General features: G+C 45.5%; 1 protein-coding gene across 1 annotated transcript in view; it reads right to left on the bottom strand.

The window, feature by feature from the left end:
- The window catches only part of CTSC (cathepsin C), a 36398-nt gene extending 28239 nt beyond the window's left edge, over positions 1–8159 (bottom strand). The window contains exons 1-2 of the mRNA XM_032768729.2: positions 7851–8159; positions 2382–2527 (exon numbers count right to left, since the gene is read on the bottom strand). Of these exons, the coding sequence (XP_032624620.1) occupies positions 2382–2527; positions 7851–8016 (312 nt within the window). The 5' untranslated portion in view covers positions 8017–8159. The remainder of the gene's footprint in view (positions 1–2381; positions 2528–7850) is intronic.
- Between the last annotated feature and the right edge of the window lie 10519 nt (positions 8160–18678).

Raw genomic sequence — 18678 nt, 5'->3', positions numbered from 1 at the left:
TGAACAGAGCTTTGAAAGGGGATATCCGCATTCCTACAGCTGATTCCAAAACAATGACAAGAGTGGCCACTTGACTTAAGGGAATTATGGGACATTTCCGGAGGCCGATCAAAGTGCAGTAATGCACTACTTCGTTCACACTGATGCTGGAGCGTTTCAGCCAAGGAACAATAAGCATTATGCTTCTGGTGGAGGCCGATTACCAGGAGCGCTCCAGCAGCAGAGTCCAGGTGCTCTAAGTGCCTTGCCAGTATGGACGGGTCAGGAGTTAGGGCACCTGGGGCTGCTTTAATACGCTCTAACTTGCAAGTGTAACCAAGCCCTAAGGTCTCCATATAGCTGCTCTAAGCTGTTAATTAAACCACCCCCAACGAGAGATGGTAGCTATGTCGACAGGAGAGAGCTCTCCTGTAGACATGGCGCTGTCACACCGGCACTTCTGTCGGTGTAACTTATGTCGATTGGGGTGTGTTTTTTCACACCTCTGAGTTTTATCGACAAAGGTGCTAGTGCAAACATAGGCTAAGCATCTGTACTATTTACTCATGATCTCCAAAACAATCTTTGCCTTTCTTTTATAAACTGTCTCAATAATTGCCTTTACAGAATCCAAATGAGAATGGGACTTATTCTGAATGCAAGTTAGTTGTAATTTGCTTAATGATCAACTTAAATAGTCCAACCTAATGTTTGTAAGAAGGAAGACTTTAACGCAGGTATGTCCTGCTGAAGAAATCTGAAACATTAGTAGTCAACAGTAGTCTAACAGCCTACCTATTCAATAAGCATCTTATGTCTCCAACTACTAAGAATCTCTGCAAAACCAGGAATGGATCAAATTGCCATGCAGTAGGGAGTCTCAGATTTTTTCCTCTGAATCTCAAACAGCTTAATTCTTCCTTGTTCATGCAATCATTTGAGGCATAGTCAGAATACTCATTAGGTAGCAGTTACCACCAGATTTCAAGGCACTAAACTAGCTTTCACAAACATAAAAGAATAGGTCTTGTGAATGCTACTGGAGTAGCACTGTTACCAAGCAACTCTTGCACCAGGGGAGCCTATCTGTTGAAACGCAACTTGTTTATATTCCTTTCAGAAGCCACTTACATCTTGATAAACTGTAGAAACAGCAACTTGATAACTGACATTTGTCTAAACTGCTCACTTTATTGGCTCTTGAAGCAACTCTTCACATTTAACGTGAAAGACATCAGCCTAAGGATCCCACTGTCTGTGTCGGTCTAGTATTTCCCCTAAGCGTGTCTGTCAAGGAAAGTAACACTATTATGTTCAATTCTGGCAGGTGGAATTAATAGTTCCGTCCTAGTTGCGTGAAAGAAAACAAGCCAGTACACAGAGCTCCATTACCCTAGTAACGGCAATAATTCATAATTCATGGTGTGATACGTAGTGCCTTGAAGTAATTAAAATTAATTTAGGGATTTACCTTTGCATTGTCCCAGATGAACTGCAATGCAAAGCAAACATAACTAGATTTCATTCTTTCTTACTTTATAATCTTTAAAATTTCATAGATTTCAAGGCCAGATGGGACCATTATGATAGTCTAATCTGACAACCTGCATATACAGGCCAGAGAACCTCACCCAATAATACCTACCTCAAGACCATAAATTCTGGTTACGCTATAGCATATCTTTTTAAAAAAAGATATCCAGTCTTGATTTTAAAGAGGTCAAGTGATGGAGAATCCAGATTAGCTCATCAGAGAGCTTTATGTCCCTCACTGTTAGACTTGCATAACGAAGCAGCATGAGGCTGTCTTCCAAGCTGGCCCTAACACTTCTTTTCAGGCTCTGGAGTGCTAGGCTGATCAGTAAGACATCAGCCCAGTTAATGTTGGTTTCCCCATTCAGTTAGGAAAGTAACCACACCCAAATCTGTCATTCTGGACAAGATCCTATCAGTCCCTCAGGAAAGTATTTTCCCTGTGAAACTGTCATTCCTTTTCATCAGAACAAAGGCAGGACAAAAGAGCGTCCATATAGCTGGCTGAAGTAAGAATGTCTGGTTCAGCAACCCACACCCTTCACTGGTGAATAGTTTGAGGGGTTTTTTTAAATATAAAGATACTTAGAAGTCCTTATATTGTGCTTTTCATCACTAGATCTCAAAGGCTGTCAGTACCATTACTCCCCTTTCAAAGAGCAGGGATAGGATGCACAGTTAAGTGAAGAAAGTTGCTCAAGGTCAACCATCATTCCAGCGGCAGAGTCAAGATGGGACTCAGGTCTCTTGAGTCCCAGTGCCATATTCTAACCACTAGGCAACATTGCTATGAAGAGAAACCAGAATACAGATAGATTTTGGGGGGGTAGGGAAGGGGGAAGACAAATGTAACAAAAATTAAAACTTACCTTAAAAAATGCAAACCATTTGTAATCATTTATTACAACTTCAAAGCCTTGATTGTAAATTATGGTGAAGAAGCCAAAATTGCCCAGATCATCTTGAGCTACAGCCACCTTCTGAAGAGTCACAACTACTTTTTTTTCCACAGGTCCTGCAGAGATGAGAAAGTTTTTACATGGATGGGTTAAAGCAGAAATTTACTATGCCACTTACGAACTTACATTACCAGACTTGAAAATAAAATACCGGCCTTAGGGCTGCTGTGTAAAATATGTCTCATGTGACATGCAGAAAGCACTAGGCAGATAAACTTTTATCGGGATCAGTTTTTTGTTTGATATATTTTTCCTGTTGGTGTACTAGACTTTTTTCAGAGCCTTATGGTTTTTATATATCTGGGTTTGGTACATGAGAAGTACTGAGCACCTGTTGCAGGAATAGGTTTATTTTACTGCAGTGGAATCTATTACACAAGCTTCCTTAACTCTGGATATTAATAGCAGTGAAATGATTGGCCCAATCACAGCAAAGCTAGCAGCGGCTTCTTAACACACATCTGTAGCTAGGTATTATCAGTGCTCTGCCATTTAGTGCCATGCAGCCTAGAACAGACGTTGCATGGCAGTTCCAACAGGGGCACCCTTACTTGCTTCAGAATCCCTCCTCCAAGCTTGCTTCCCACAACTAAAATCTCAACTCTGGGCAAGAGAAGCAGCAGAGCACCAGTCAGATTGAAAATAAAAGATGGCCAACCCAGAAACATATGAAAGAGGAAATGACCTCTCCTCAGGCAGTTCTCTCCCACCTCCCTTCCCTGTAGATGGTAAACTCCTTCAGGCTATGAAGTGCCAAGTGGCGCAATAGAGCTATATTATACCACCATACACACCCAGGGAATGGGGAGGGAAGAGTCCCAGAAGTCTGCCATCAAGATTGAGGCAGATGAGTGAAATGCAGAGAATGGATGGTGGAGTGAGTAGAAGGAGAATGGAATTTAGGGCAGGGACAAATAAAACTACCAAGGGGCAATACGAGAAAGAGGCCCAATTTTAGATGACTTATGTGCATTCCCCATACTGGGCTAGGGGAAAAGGCAGCTGTTGGACAGTTTCACCAATGGCACTTGATTAAATTCACATCCACAAAGGACATTTAAAATATTTTTGAAACCATTTTTAAATACGGGGCGGCAATCAAATTTGCACATAGCCATGTTCCAAACCACTGTAATTGTTTTAAAAGAAAGAGTCCCTGGCCTGGATCAACTGCTGTGACTGACTTTTAGATGCCTAAAAGTCACAGTCTGAGTCAGGCACTCAGGCTCCCCAAACAATGCATGATGAGAGACAGGTGCCTTAGAATGTGATCCACAAACTGTAGCAAGCTGGGCAGGGAGATGCCTAAACTAGCCAATGGGAGATGTCGATGACAGGAGTGCGTCTAAGGCCTGGTCTACGTGTTTAAACCGAATTTAGCAGCGTTAAACTGATTTAACCCTGCACCCGTCCACACAACGAGGCCGTTTATATCAATATAAAGGGCTCTTTAAATCGATTTCTGTACTCCTCCCTGACGAGAGGAGTAGCACTGTAATCGGTATTGCCATGTCAGATTAGGGTTAGTGTGGCCGCAAATCGACGGTATTGGCCTCCGGGCGGTATCCCACAGCGCACCATTGTGACTGCTCTGGAAAGCAATCCTGAACTCCAATTGCCACTGGCCAGGTAGACAGGAAAAGCCCGAGCCGAACTTTGGATGTATCATTTCCTGTTTGCACAGCGTGAAGCCTGATCAACACGATAGCAATGCAGTCCCCAATCCAAAAAAAAGAGGAGCTCCGAGCATGGACCGTAACGGGGATACTGACCTGATCGCTGTAATGCGAAGACAAATCTGTTTCTAAATCGAGCTCCGTCCAGAAGAGAACGAAATGATAAAGAGAGCAGTATGCAGGTTTTGCGAAAAAACTCTAGGCTAGATAGACAGAGGCCAGCACAGTGCTGTGTGATAAAGCAGACAAAGCCTGCCTGCTCTCTGAAGTATTTGCATTCTTGGCTGATGCTCTCCCAATAGCCATGGAAAAGGGTCAAAACAACCTGTCCCGGTTGTTTTACCTAGGGCACCTATGTGCAGTGATTTTACACCTCCCTGCCCGAAAGAAAAGTGAAAAAAAAAGTTTCCGCCTTTGTCAAGTCACCGCCATGTCTACGCATGTGCTCGTAGGCGTGGTCTAGCAGCAATGAATCACTCAGCATCCCCTCCGTGGCAATGGTAAATCTGACTGCTATTCATCGTCGATCATCAGCCCGTGAGTGCTCCTGGCTGGCTTGGTGAGGTCGCGCAGAGGGGGCGGGGGGGGGGGGGGTGGGCGCCTGGGTAAAAATGGGAATGACTCACTGGTCATGTCCAGCAGATGCTACAGACGCTGGTAACGTCTCAATCTAGCAACGGAGGCTGAGCTCCATCACGCCTCCCCCACCTACTTTTCATGGTCTAAAGAAAAGATTCTGTACTGCTGGACTACATACAGCGAAGGCCGGTTCCTCTCCCACCGCCACCGCGTTTAATGTCCTGCCGACTATCAACAGCAGCTGGAGGGCTTCCTCCCCCTCATTTTATTCTACTAAAAAGCAGTGTTTCTTTCCTGCTTCTCTTATTACTTCATCACACAAATGGGGGGACTCTGCACAGTAGCCAGGAGGTTTGGCGGAGGAGGAAAGCAACGGGCTGGGGTTGTTGCAGGGCAACCCCGTAGAAGCATGCAGATCATCATTTCTGCGGATTCTCTGGGGCTCTGACACAGAGCGGCTGGCTCTCTGTTCTCTAGCAACTTGCCCGCATATTCATAGCAGGACTGACTCATTTTTGACAAAACATAAAAGGGGAATGACCCGGGGAAATACATTCCCATTTTTGTCTTTGGCGCCCCCCGGCCGCCTCAACGAGGCCAGCCAGGAGCCCTGCAGCAGCAGATGTACAGAAGATCTGTAACCATCATTCTCCCCCTATTACCAATTTACAATGGCAGACAGTGCAATAGGGATGGTAACGTCTGCTGCTACTCTTGCAAAGGCAATGAAATGCTGCTGTGTAGCACTGGCAGTACCCATCCAGTTCAGCAGCATCCAGTACACATTAACGGTGACAGTGACAAAAGGCAAAACGGGCTCCATGGTTGCCCATGTTATGGGGTCGCCAGGGCAATCCAGGGAAAAGGCGCAACAGATCGTCTGCCGTTGTTTCACAGAGAAAGATTGAGTGATACATTTACCCAGAATCACCCGCGACACTGTTTTTGCATTGGGATCTCAACCCAGAATTCCAATGGGTGGGGGAGACTGCAGGAACTATGGGATAGCTACGGGATAGCTACCCACAGTGCAATGCTCTGGAAATCGATGCTAGCCTCGGTACATGGACACACACCGCGGAATTAATGTGCTTAGTGTGGTCATGTGCACGCGATTTTATACAATCTGTTTTACAAAAACGGTTTATGTAAAATCGGAATAATCCTGTATTGTAGACATACCCTTAGATCCACCCTTTCAGAGAGAGGCACCTAAGCCCCAGCTGTAGGCGGTGCCCATCTCTGGTCTGAAGCCAGGGGAAGACAGTTATTCCTCTGCCTAATTTGTGGGTATAGGACCAATTCAGTAGGTGCACTCAGAGGCTGAACCCCACACAAAACCATTTAGGCCAGTGGCTAAAGTACTCGCCTGGGATGTGCCCTGGGATGCAGGAGACCTTCATTACAAGTCCCTCCTCTGCCAAGTGAGAAGGGATTTGAACAGAGATCGGCTACCTGGCAGGTCGCAGGGCAGGACAGGAGGCAATAGGTCTAAACTACAGCATAGCAGATTTAGATTAAATCTCAGGAAAAACTTCCTAACTGTAGAACCAGTAGGACAATGGAACAGACTGCCTAGGGAGGTTGCGGAAGCTTCTTCACTGGAGATTTTCAAAAGGAAGCTGGATAGCCATTTGATAGCAATCCTGCATCTTGGCAGGGGTTATCCTAGATGACCCTTGTGGTCCCTAATCCTTCTAACTCTATAGTTCTATGATTCTAAGGCAGCTCTCTGCTCTGTGGATTGCTCTAGTCCTGGCATATTTACACTTTGAGATTGGGTGTGATTCCTTGATTGAGGAAATATACCCATGCTAACAATAAAGCAGAACTGTGGCAGCACAAGAGGTGGGCAGGGCTAGCAGAACCTATGATAGGCCCTAGCTGGGGTGTTTAGCCCCTCCCACTGCTTGCGCTACAGCAACCATTTTTAGTCCAGGAGTTTGAGGAGAGCTAGTGTGTGTCCCTCCTCGATCTGGGCATCAATCACACACTCAGCCCAAAGTGCAGAATACCCCTAGAGTGACGCAGCCTGGTTTATGCCCAGAGGCAGGGTCAGACACACTTTACTGCAAAAATGTAGGTGCCAAGCAAATGTAAGCAACTACAGGGTTAAGCTGCAGTCAAACAGAAGTTTTATAGATCCCAGTGGCTTCTAAAAATGGTAATTAGGTGCCTAAATCTGGGGGTTAGAGACTTCAAGTATCTTTATGAATCCAGGCCCCTATCCCTATTAGAAAAGATATCCAAGACTAACTGCAACCACTTTTTAAACACAAAAGTAGCAAAGTCTTGTTCCTGACATAAGCAAGGTAAAAAAGACAAGTAAAATGAAAGTTACAAGTCTTAAAAACCACAAATTATTCACATTTGTAGGCTTGGTTTACTTGTAACCAATGTGCCCTTTAGTATCACATGGTGAGACGGGAGGGAAATTCCATTGTTAGTCCCTATTCCCATCCTAACCTCCTGAACTTGTCATAACATATTGCTGCTTAGTAACAGAATCAAAATGCCTAAATTTGAAAGAGAAAAGTTCTGAAACAGTTTTTACAGCTCACATTCAATTCCCTACAGAATTGCAGGGGCTAACACCCAATTTCTCATTCTACTTCCTCTTTTGATATCTGAATTGATACATCAGAGTGGGAATTTCCTAAGAACAGGCCAGCTGAAAACTAACCAGAAACAAGTCATTTAAAGAGAAGAAACAAATACACAAGTTTCCACGGAGTTCTTAGGGGGTCCAAGGGTCACGTAACCCAGACAATCCCTTTTACGAAAATATCCCGTGTGGTTTTAGTTTCCCACTAAATGAATTAGGGGGGCACCTTGGGCGGGGGGGGGGGGTGAAACGATCTGTTCATACAGGAGTGGATCAGACATGCCGCATGGTTTTAAAAAAGCCAGGGCCCTGGGACAAACGTGTTTTGCCAACACTCTTAAGGGACCAAGGGGGCTTTTTTGTTCGTTTTAAAAAAGGATTGTAACTAAAGTGTGTTTGTCTGAGATTATCACAAGCTGATTATCGCGCTGGCCAGAGGACAAAGGGCAAAAAGAAAGAAAAAAACCAGGTGGAGAAAGAAAATAAAGAGGGGTAGAATAAATGCCCCCCAACACTTACCCATCTCGGAGCAGTTAATGTGGCGGTTCTGGCCCCCCTTCCCCACCTGGAAGACCCAGGTGCCCTCCAGGTCCGCAAAGCTGCATTTGGCGGGGGTGTCGGCCAGCGACCCCCGGAACTGGCAGAGCAGGAGGACGGGGAAAAGGCACCATGCTAAGCGCCCCATGTCTGCGGGCGGCGGCTCCACACGGCCCCGCTGCTGGGGGAGCCGAGCTGGACCGGGCGGCGCGCAGACAGTCCCGCAACGACAGCAGCAGCTGCCTCCCTCCCCCAGCTCTACGCGCTACCGGGTTGGGGCCGCCGGGGACCAAGAGCCAGACCCGCCCCGGAGGGATCACGTGGAGAAGGGGAACGTGGCCTCCTCCCCTGCCCTGCAGCTGGCCTGTTGGGTGCAGCAAAGCGGATACTGCAGCAAACCCAGCTCCCTCGTGGAGTGTCAGGTCTGTTATCCCCGGCTAGCCGCGCGCCGTCCCCCAGCATCATGCATGAGCTCCCCCGGGGCTTCAGACAACACGGAGCCAGAGGCAGAGACTTGGCTGTAGCAGATCCGCCCCCCACTGAACAAGCTGCGGGCTGGCGCTGGGCAGGAATGGGTGTATTTTTTTCTCTTTTAAAATAAAAAAAATCACACACCCCCCCAAATGCTGGCAATCCAAAACTTTTCATTTTTGACTAAGTCCTCACTGAAGTACAACAACAATCTTTAGTCAAATATTTCAAGAGATGGGGCAAAACCAATGTTGCTAGTTCTTCCCTCTTCTACCTCCCACTGAATTTGGGGGTGGGAGTAAGGGGCAGTGCATATGAAATAAATGCCAGAAGCAAATTGGTTCCTAGATCTGATTTGGCAATCCTCCAATGACCAGTTTTTACAGAATCAAACTCAAACCGCCTTGATTTGTCTGTTGCAGAGGTGGAGCAAACTCCCAACCCCCTTTAAAAAAATCATCAGGCTTGGAAGGGACCTCAGGAGATCATCTAGTCCAACCCCCTGCTCAAAGCAGGACCAATCCCCAGATAGATTTTTGCCCCAGATTCCTAAATTGTCCCCTCAAGAATTGAGCTCATAATCTGGGGTTTAAGAGACCAAAGCTCAAACCACTGAGCTACCCCACCACTGGCTTTTGGCAACTCAAATATTCTGTCTAGTTTTGCAAACTCCAGACTTACAAAGAAGGAAGTGCAAAACCAAACCACAGAACCCCTCCAGCTCATTACAAACCATCCTGTGTGACTTGCACATTCAGAGAAATCCTGACTTGTTTTGAACTTGTGGTTCTCCCTCATATTTTAACACAGTTTGTTCAAATGTAAAACATAGCGTCCCCTTTTCCCACCCGCCTTTCTCTTCTGCTCAGAGAGCACTATGATTACATGGCAGCCACTAGTGTTTGTTTCCACTAGTCCTCCCACCATTTCCCCATAATTATTAATCAGGCTAGGGACCGGCTGACGAGAGGGTCCTGTTGTGCTGGCACTGTACAGCACACAGTCGCAGACTGTCCCTGTTCTGCAGCGCTTACATTCTAAGTAGACAAAACACGTATAATTTTTACAGACAGTAGCAAGCATCCATGTTCGAATTTTCCAACGACATGTCCTAGCTAAACTGCCTGTCGGAATACTCAGATTTGCAGCCTTAGGACTTCTCTTCACGTACAGCATGACAGGGAAGCGCTTTAGTGAAGATGCTACTTCATTGACAAGAGAGAAGCGGTAGCTGTGTTGACGGGAGAAGCTCTCCGGTCGACGAACCAGTTTCTCCTCCCTTGGTTTTCACACCTCTACTGCTAGAACAGGGCCTCACCCTCCCTGATTGAACTAACCTCGTTATCTCTAGCTTGCTTGCTAGCATATATATACCTGCCCCTGGAAATTTCCACTACCTGCGTCTGACGAAGTGGGTATTCACCCACGAAAGCTCACGCTCCAAAACGTCTGTTAGTCTATAAGGTACCACAGGATTCTCTGCTGCTTCTACACAGAAGGTTAGGGCTCACTCAAGGGCATGGATTTTTCACACCCCTGAAAGACGTAGTTGTACCAATATAGTGCTATAGTGTAGACCTGGACTTAGTGGCTTACAAGGTCCTTTCAAATGAATAGGCTACCAGCATATGACAGGTATATCCAGTAACAATGGATAAGCACATGAAGTGAGCGTTCCTGATCATCAACAGTGAAATGGTTAACTGTGTGAGCATTTGCATGCAAACCCCTGGAATGAAAGAGTTCACATTTCTCTTAATGGCTATTGTTTCATTGTGTCTGCAGATTCCAAACGTGCATAGCTTTCTATTCTGAAGGTTAAGTCTACAGCCAGAGATGCTACACAATTTAAGCATGAATGAATGGATTCTGGGGAGGAGCAAGGGGGAGTAAGATATATAGCAATAACCTATGCTAGTGGAGTTGGCAGAAATTTAAACAATGACGTGTTGACACTGAAATTAATGCATTGCTTTGACTAATGGTGTGTTTTTAAACTGTTTTCATTATTTACTTATTTTGTTTTAAAAGTGGTTTATATCAGTTTAGTTTAAATCAATTCCTAAATGAGTTAAGCTATACCTGGTTAGAACCAAAATCAGAGTGTCCACACAGTCTTTTGCAAAAGTTTAATTAAATTAGCTTAAAATCACATCTTTAGTTAAATCAGAGCACTGGATTTCAATGCCGATACTTCACAGTTTGAATTTTTTCCAGTCATCCTCAAGGAGAAGAATTAGTTTCAATGTCAACATTGCTGGTAAATGTCCTTATTCAGGGGAACAGAAAAACAATAACACATTGCACTTATTCAGAGACTATCATTAGAGGTTTTACAAAGGTGAGTGAACTAAAATTCCTCCCACATTGCAGATAAGGAAACTGGCATGACTTCAATTCAGTGAGACTTCGTTGGGACGAGAAACTATACAAATGTTGTCAAGGTACCGAAATAAAAAAGGAACAGGCCCCTAATGGATATGTCCGAGGGAGCTACAATTTGTTTTCCATATGCACTGCCATTTCTGACTGTTCCTGATCTGGTGACTGGTGGCTACATGGCATGATGCCATCTCGTCTGACCCTCATCTTTCAGCCATGATGTCAGGGAACAATGTGTACCTCCTCTCTTTCTGAAGGCAAGTTTTCTTGATAATATGAGGAAATATCCTTCTTGCACTTCCCTCTTCTTTTGGAGCAGAAAGCATCTCTATCTCAGGACTTGTCTACACTTTCAGCACTCTGCCACGCTTAGTACTTATGCTGACGACATAGGTACTCGACCTCCCCGAAAAGCAATAACTATGTCGATGAGAGAAGCCCTCCTGTTGACATAGTGTTGTCTACACCAGAGTTTAGATCAGTATAACTACATCACTCGGGGTGTAGAATTAGTTATACCTATGTAAGTTTGTACTGTAGATCAAGCTTCAATCTGACCTCTGTCACATTGATTGTATATGAGTTTGGACTGTGCATTGTGCCTTCCTTTCCACCTGTAGTTGATGGTCTCTGAAGGCTTGTCTACATGCTAAGTTGCACCTGTTTAACTTAAATCTGTTTAGAGTCACACCCTTAGGCTATGTCAGCCTGTGGAACTCCTTGCCAGAGATGTTGTGAAGGCCAAGACTATAACAGGGTTCAATAATAACAACAAAAAAGAACTAGATAAGTTCATGGAGGATAGGCCCATCAATGGCTATTAGCCAGGATGGGCAGGGATGGTGTCCCTAGCCTATATTTGTCAGAAGCTGGGAATGGGTGACGGGATGCATCACTTGATGATTACCTGTTCTGTTCATTCCCTCTGGGACACCTGGCATTGGCCACTGTTGGAAGACAGGATACTGGGCTAGCATGGACCTTTGGTCTGACCCAGTATAGCTGTTCTTATGTCTTCACTGCAAATACAGGTGTGTCTTTACATCGAGCTAGCTAATGATATAACATCCTTGTCTAAGGCACGAGTAGATTTTACCTCTACGTAGCTAGTGGAACTCAACCTGTATCCCCTACCTGATATTTACCTTGAGTAGCTAAATGGAATTAAAAGCTACCTGTGCCATGTCTCTACTAGGACTGTACATAAAAACCACACCTATTTTTAGAGGGTAGATACAGCCTTAAACTCCTACCACCGTGTATGTAGACTAGGCCTTAGGTAAGATTCAGCTTTGATATTGCAGATTTCAGTGCAGTGAGATCTAGCCTGATAGTTTGGAACAGTATCAGAGGGGTAGCCGTGCTAGTCTGGATCTGGGTTCCCGGTAAGCGGCTTTTATGGAATGGAAATGGAAATGTTTTGGGAGGGGGCAGGGGGGGGTTAGGGCTGCATGCATGCCTAGATGTGGAATAGCCCATTGATGTGGTCTATCACGTCGCGGTAATCGGCCTTGGTAATCTCTTCAAAAGTTTCAGCCAGAGCGCGGGCAATGCGCTTGCACAAGTTTATAGGGAGAGCCACTGTGGTCCTTGTCCCAGTCAGGCTAACGCGTCCGCGTCACTGTGCCGCGAGGGGTGGGGGGACCATTGCTGCACACAGGCAAGCTACATAGGGGCCAGGGCGGAATCCACATTGCTGTAGAAGACCCTCCCGCTCTTCTCAGGTGACCCACAGCAGCGAGATATCTTTCAGGATTAACTCCTGTGGAAAATGTTGGGAGACTGTTCAATGTAGCTGCCCCCAGAAGCAGTTTGCTTTCCCCAACGCACAGAAACCCCTGCACATCCCTGAAGCAATCAGTCCCCCTTACTCACCATTTTGTGGATCCTGTGGGTTATGTGCGCTCTGTTTGGTATGGGAAAAGTATGCTAAGGTGAAGACTGTAAACTCCTTCACTGTGTGGGAATAACTTTCTGGGTGAGATTATAAACAATTCAGCCTCCGTTAACTGTTGCCATTTTTGCCTTTCCAAAAGCATCCTTGACTACTCGACTGCCGGTATCATCCGCTGCTCAGAGGCTACAAAACCTCAGGAAGGAGCCGCGAAAAACAGAAAGACATCTCAAACAGTATGTACAGTCTGCCAGAGAGAGAAAAAACCTGCAGACTGTAGGAAAAGGAAACAGCTACCACCAGAGAAAGCAACGGCTAAAGATGAAAAGCCCAAAAACAGCTGATAAGCACTGGCCCAAGTGGTACCTGTCAGTCACAGTCCATGCAAGCAGACACTACCGGCCGTCCCCCTCCCCGGTCCCAAAGTTCTTTCCCTGTGCCCCCAATATCAGCTCCAAACCCCTCCCCAGCATCCAGTGTCTTACCACCACCAACTCCCCCCAACACCTGTACTCACGAATCACCCTTAGAGACATGACCCTTACCCCGCACTTCAAGCCCTCCATCACCATGCATCAATTTATTTGAAGTGCAGCGTCCATTGCACAGCACTCCCAGACAGGACTATCTCCAACCTGACGGTACATTCTGCACCCCACCTCCCGCCACTTTTAGGTTTCCTAAATTGTGTTGCTGTCAAGAAAGTTATTTCTTTCAATAAATAATTCTGGCATTGAAACAGTCTTTAAATTGCAGAAATGGAAAAAGATACCGTAGCCCAGAAGAACAGCAGTGGAAACATTTCCAGGAAAAACAGATCCTACACATTGAACCACGCCCACTTCACTCCCGCTCAATCACCAAACATTACTTTCGGGTAGATTTCAAAACAGCTAGTTTGTCCAAACCAGCAACCACGTTAGCCACAGAAACGCAATGCAACACTGATCCTCACTCCAAAAAAACAACCAGAGAACACTGTAAGAAACCCCATTAATCTAAGATGTTAAAAACATGTGTACAATAAAGAAATAAATGAAAGAACACTACCCAATTCCCGAAATGTGCTCTAATGCAGGGCAGCAAACTTTGCCTGAGCCGGCATCTAGGTTTCCAAAATGTATGAGGCCACATAGGAGGCTGAGCGTGCCCTCTACCCCAATACGACCTAATGCCCACCCCCGCCCCCATTCCGACCCCCCCGTCTCTCTCCAAGTGCCCACACGCACCCGTGCCTCTGACTCTAATGCCCCCCAGGACCCCGGTCCCATAAACGCACACCCGCCTGCGCTCTCCAACTTCTCTCTGTGGGCCCCCAGACCCTCCCGCCCCTAACTCCCCCCACCCCTCACCAACCCTCCCCCTCCTGACCACCCCTACCCCCCTGCGCTCCCCTGCCCCACCGCAACCCCCTTCCGAGCCCCCTCGACCTGCCCATCCAACCCCCCTGTCCCCACCCTCTACCGCCTCAACCCCTATCCACGCTTCCAGCCCCGACCACACCCGAACTCCCCTGCCTTCTATCCAAGCCCGTCCCCACTCCCAGCCCCTTACAGCACTGCCTGAGCACCAGGGCATCCTGGCGGCACCAGGACAGCAGCTGCGCCACCCAGCTGGAAAGCCACACACCGCACAGCACAGACACCAGTCAGCTAGCTCTGCGCTGTGCGCCCCAGGGCTACAGCCCCCGCACCAAACATGTCCCACAGTGCAGTGAGCTGAGCTCGCAGGGAGAAGGATAGTGGGGGAGAGCGGGCTAGCCTCCCGCAGGAGCTCAGGGCCGAGAAGAAACATCCCGTGGGCCAGTTGGTCTGCGAGCCATAGTTTGCCCACCTCGTTCTAAGTTGAAAAATAGCTATGGTAACTCTTTTCAAAGCCTTCTCCTGGTATCATTGAAAAAGCCTCATATCGGGTTACAAAGTTTGCTAACAGTAAAAAAGTCTTGTATTAAAAACAAAATCAAAAATACAGAGTACAAATAAAATATGTTTGATCTGATGTATCAAAGAATCCAGACAGTCCTCAGTGGTTGGCTAAAGCCCTGGATAAAAACTTATATCAGAACCAGGAGAGAAAAAAATCTCCACTCTGCAAGTCACAGAGTCCCCTTTCTGTGCAGCAGGTGATCATTGCCCCGGAAACGTGGGCAGCTCTGTACAGTGGCTGCGGTGGAGCCATGAGGTCACTCAATCAGGTGAACTGCAACAAAACAGCAGACAAATCCCAAACGCTGGGGTTATCCACTACTTAGATTTACCAAGCCAGCACAACAACAGCTTCTATAGTACTCACGTTTCTTAGAAGTTTAAACAACGTAGTTCCCTAAATGCCCAGCGTCAGCCTCTGTCCAGACACACCTGTCAAACATATGATGATATCCTGAAAATCTTGTCTCATCATATAAAGAAAAGTTCTTCCAATCCCAAAGAATCAGCCACAACCAGTTCAATAATAACTTAGATCTTACCCACAATACACGCTACAGCAATTCTTAATTAACTAGAAAATTATTTAAAAAGAAGAAAGGAGGAGTTGGTTAAAAGATTCAAATACAGACAGACTTGATTCAATTCTTGAGTTCAGAGCACAGCAGAGTGAGCTTTAGTTGCCAAAAGTCCTTTTAGAAATAGTCTATAGGTTATAGTCCAATTTCCATATCAGGTGGCTCCAGTCAATGACTGGGGATCTCAATCCTTTGGTTTAGAGCTCCCCCTCTTGAAACCCAAAGAGATCTGAGATCCAGCGGATCGTGTCCGAGGGTTTATACATTTCCAGCAGCCTTCGCCTGAGAAAACAATAGAGTAATCTCCTTCCAAACATCCTGGCATTATACAGGGTAATTTATTCATTAAACAGTTCGATACATTACCCACTTCAAAGAGGACACATAACAATAATACTTTTTCACTGAAGTATCATCTAAATCTATATTCCTTTTTGATCTTTGAATTAAAAACATAGCAATAGACAAACTTGTTTGCTTACATCACAAGACCTGAGCAAACATCTGCCCTTCTACCTCTAACAATGCAGACTTGCATTTCAAAGCTCTATTTATTTACATATCTTGCTAACCAGTTCTTAAGGTTCACGCATGGGTCAGGTCAGTCAGTGAGGTGAGTTAATTAACTCTTTCTGGCCCTGTCACCTTTCAATGAGATATTATATTATACTCATAACGTCACAAGCTCTTTCTCCTGGAGGCACTCCAGCACCACTAGAAAAACATTAGGACATATAAGATGCAGCTCATCAATGCCTGGAGCCTGGCCTGAGGACAGCTGCTGGACTGCAACAGAAAGCTCTTGCAATGACAATCGGGCTAGAGTGACCCGACATCCATCAACCCCTAGACAACCATCTGGCAGATGTAGGCAAAAAATCTGTCAATGGTCTGTAGACTTTTTCTGAAAAAGAACCTTGTGGGAGTGTCAGTTTCACGGAGCAGAGTAAAACGGGCCCATACCAGTCATCTTCTCTCCAAGAAGCACCTCAGGAGCTGGTACTGCTCGATTAAGGTTTAGTGAATCTGCACTGGGATTCCCACATCAAGGTTGCCATGAAGGCCCAGGATGTCTTGTTGCAGGGCACTCATGTCTTGATGCAAGGACCACATGGCAGCCTAGGTATCCTGCCGACAGAACAGTTGGCTCTGGACCTTTCCGACATCCCACCATTGCCTCAGGGGCTCATAGAGGGGCTCGTGCCATCGTCAACGCTCCCAAAACACAGCAAACTTCTGAGTGAAATTCAAGTCCTGTAATAATCTGGTGTTAGAGCACCAATGGAAAGTGCAAGCAGGAAGAGGTAGAGACACACTGACAGAGACATAATAATAATCAGACAAGTGAGTGGGAGACATGGAAGACTCAACAAACATATTCACACTGGCCTTGAAGGTATCAAAGCAATCCAGTCTAGCCCCGAGACCTGGTTGGGAGTAGCCTTCAGCCAAGAGTACTGCCTACCAGCGGGGTGAGAGAGTCTCCAGACATCTACTAGCCCAAAGGTCTGCAGGAGACAATGCAGTTCCTTGGCTGACTGATGGTATGTCTCCTCATGGTTCCTGTCTAAACGTAATCTCTAGAACAGTGAACTTGGTTCATGCCATGTTCAGGTTAAGCCTCTGGCAGGCCGTGAGATGCTTCGGTTACCTGAGTGTCCGCATGGACGGCCGCTTGCAGCTCCCAGTGACCACAGTTCACCATTCCCGGCCAATGGGAGCTGCAGTAGCGGTGGCCGGAGCCCCATGGTAGCGGTAGCAGTAGCAATGGCAGTGGCTGGGAGCCCCAGGGCTCTGGCAGCAATTTAAAGGGCCAGGGGCTCCAGCCAGTGCCGGGAGCCCTGGGCCCCAGGGAAGCTGCCCCTTTTTTCCCCCCTCAGCGGCCCTGCCAGACTGGATGGGCTTACTTTCACCTCTGGGTATTACTCAACCAAAGCAAGTCTAGGAGAATCTGGTTGTAGACACGTAAATATCATTCCTTGTCTGGGTTTTGTCATTTAATGAATTCTAAGCTTGTTGGAAGCTTTTTGTTCTGCATTTGTACAGCACCTAACACAGTGGGGTCCTGGTCTCTACAGTAATATAAAAAAATAAAAATAATCCTGCCAACTTTTCATTGAGGGTGGCTCACATGGTTCTAGACTCTATATATGTACAGGATTGCTCTTGAAAAATCGGTTCTTGGCTTAAACAAACAATGTTGATTTCAAGTTTCTAGGTATTCACTCTGCACCTTTTCACTTGTTAATATGTGCATGCTGGAGGTTTACTTGAGACTTATTTTGAGGGCCAACAAAATAATAATGCAAATTTAGTGTTGATTAGGAAACTGTCAGGTACTGCTCTAATTAGGGCAGATTAACAAGAAATATTACAGTAGTTAAAGCAATATGAAAATTCCATTATCTTAGAAACTACCTGGAGCTCAGCATATTTTAGATGTAGAGAAACTAAAATTAAATGTTCATTTCACTTGTATTCAGGTAGGTATTTAAACAGACAGACATATTTTTTAAAAAGTTGTAAAGAAAACAGAAAGTGAGTTGCAGATGGTGAAGTGACATTATCAAGATTCTTAGACCTCAAAACTTACGTTTCTTAAAGGAAATGTCATCAGAACTGGTGACTCTCTCGTACAGACAAGATTTCACTCATAATGGTTGGTACTTATTAAAAATTTTAGTCTTCAAAGATTTTACAAACTTGATCTAAGTAATCCACATGATCCCTGTTAAGTGTTATTCTTTTTACTTTGAAGGGTGAGGAAAGGAAAGCAGAGAAGTTAATTTGGAGTTTGGTTAGTATCCTGTAGGCTGATGCCTATACATATAAAATGATGGGATTTAGATTAGTTGTTACCACTCAAGAAAGAGATCTTGGAGTCATTGTGGATAGTTCTCTGAAAACATCCACTCAATATGCAGCAGTCAAAAAAGTGAACAGAATGTTGGGAATCATTAAGAAAGGGATACATAATAAGACCGAAAATATCATATTGCCCCTATATAAATTCATGGTGTGCCCACATATTGAATATTGCATGCAGATGCAATTACCTCATCTCAAAAAAGATATATTGGAAACTGGAAAAGGTTCAGAACATAATGGAAAGCAAAGGTCAGAAAAGAGCAAAAAAATGATAGGGTATGGAACATCCACAGAGAGATAAAAAACTGGGACTTTTCACTTGAAAGAGGACTAATGGGATAGATAGAGGCTATAAAATCATGATGCATAGAGAAAGTAAATAAAGAGTGTATTTACTCCTCCATAACACAAGAACTAGAGCCACCAATGAAATAAATAGCAGCAGGTTTAAAACAACAAAGAAGTATTTTTCATATAATGCACAGCACCTGTGGAACTCTTTGCCAGAGGATGTTGTGAAGGCCAAGATTATAACAGGTAAAAAAATAACTAGAACATTTATGAGGATAGGTCCTCAAGCTGTTACCAACTGAACAGGATGGGTCCCTAGGCTTTGTTTACCAGAAGCTGGAATGAGTTACAGCTTGAAGTTACCTGTTCTGTTCAATCCCTCTGGGCACCTGGCATGGCCA

The sequence above is a fragment of the Chelonoidis abingdonii genome, chromosome 1 (genome assembly GCF_003597395.2).
Source record: "Chelonoidis abingdonii isolate Lonesome George chromosome 1, CheloAbing_2.0, whole genome shotgun sequence".
Lineage (NCBI taxonomy): Eukaryota > Metazoa > Chordata > Testudines > Testudinidae > Chelonoidis > Chelonoidis abingdonii.
This window is presented reverse-complemented; position numbering and strand designations above follow the sequence as displayed.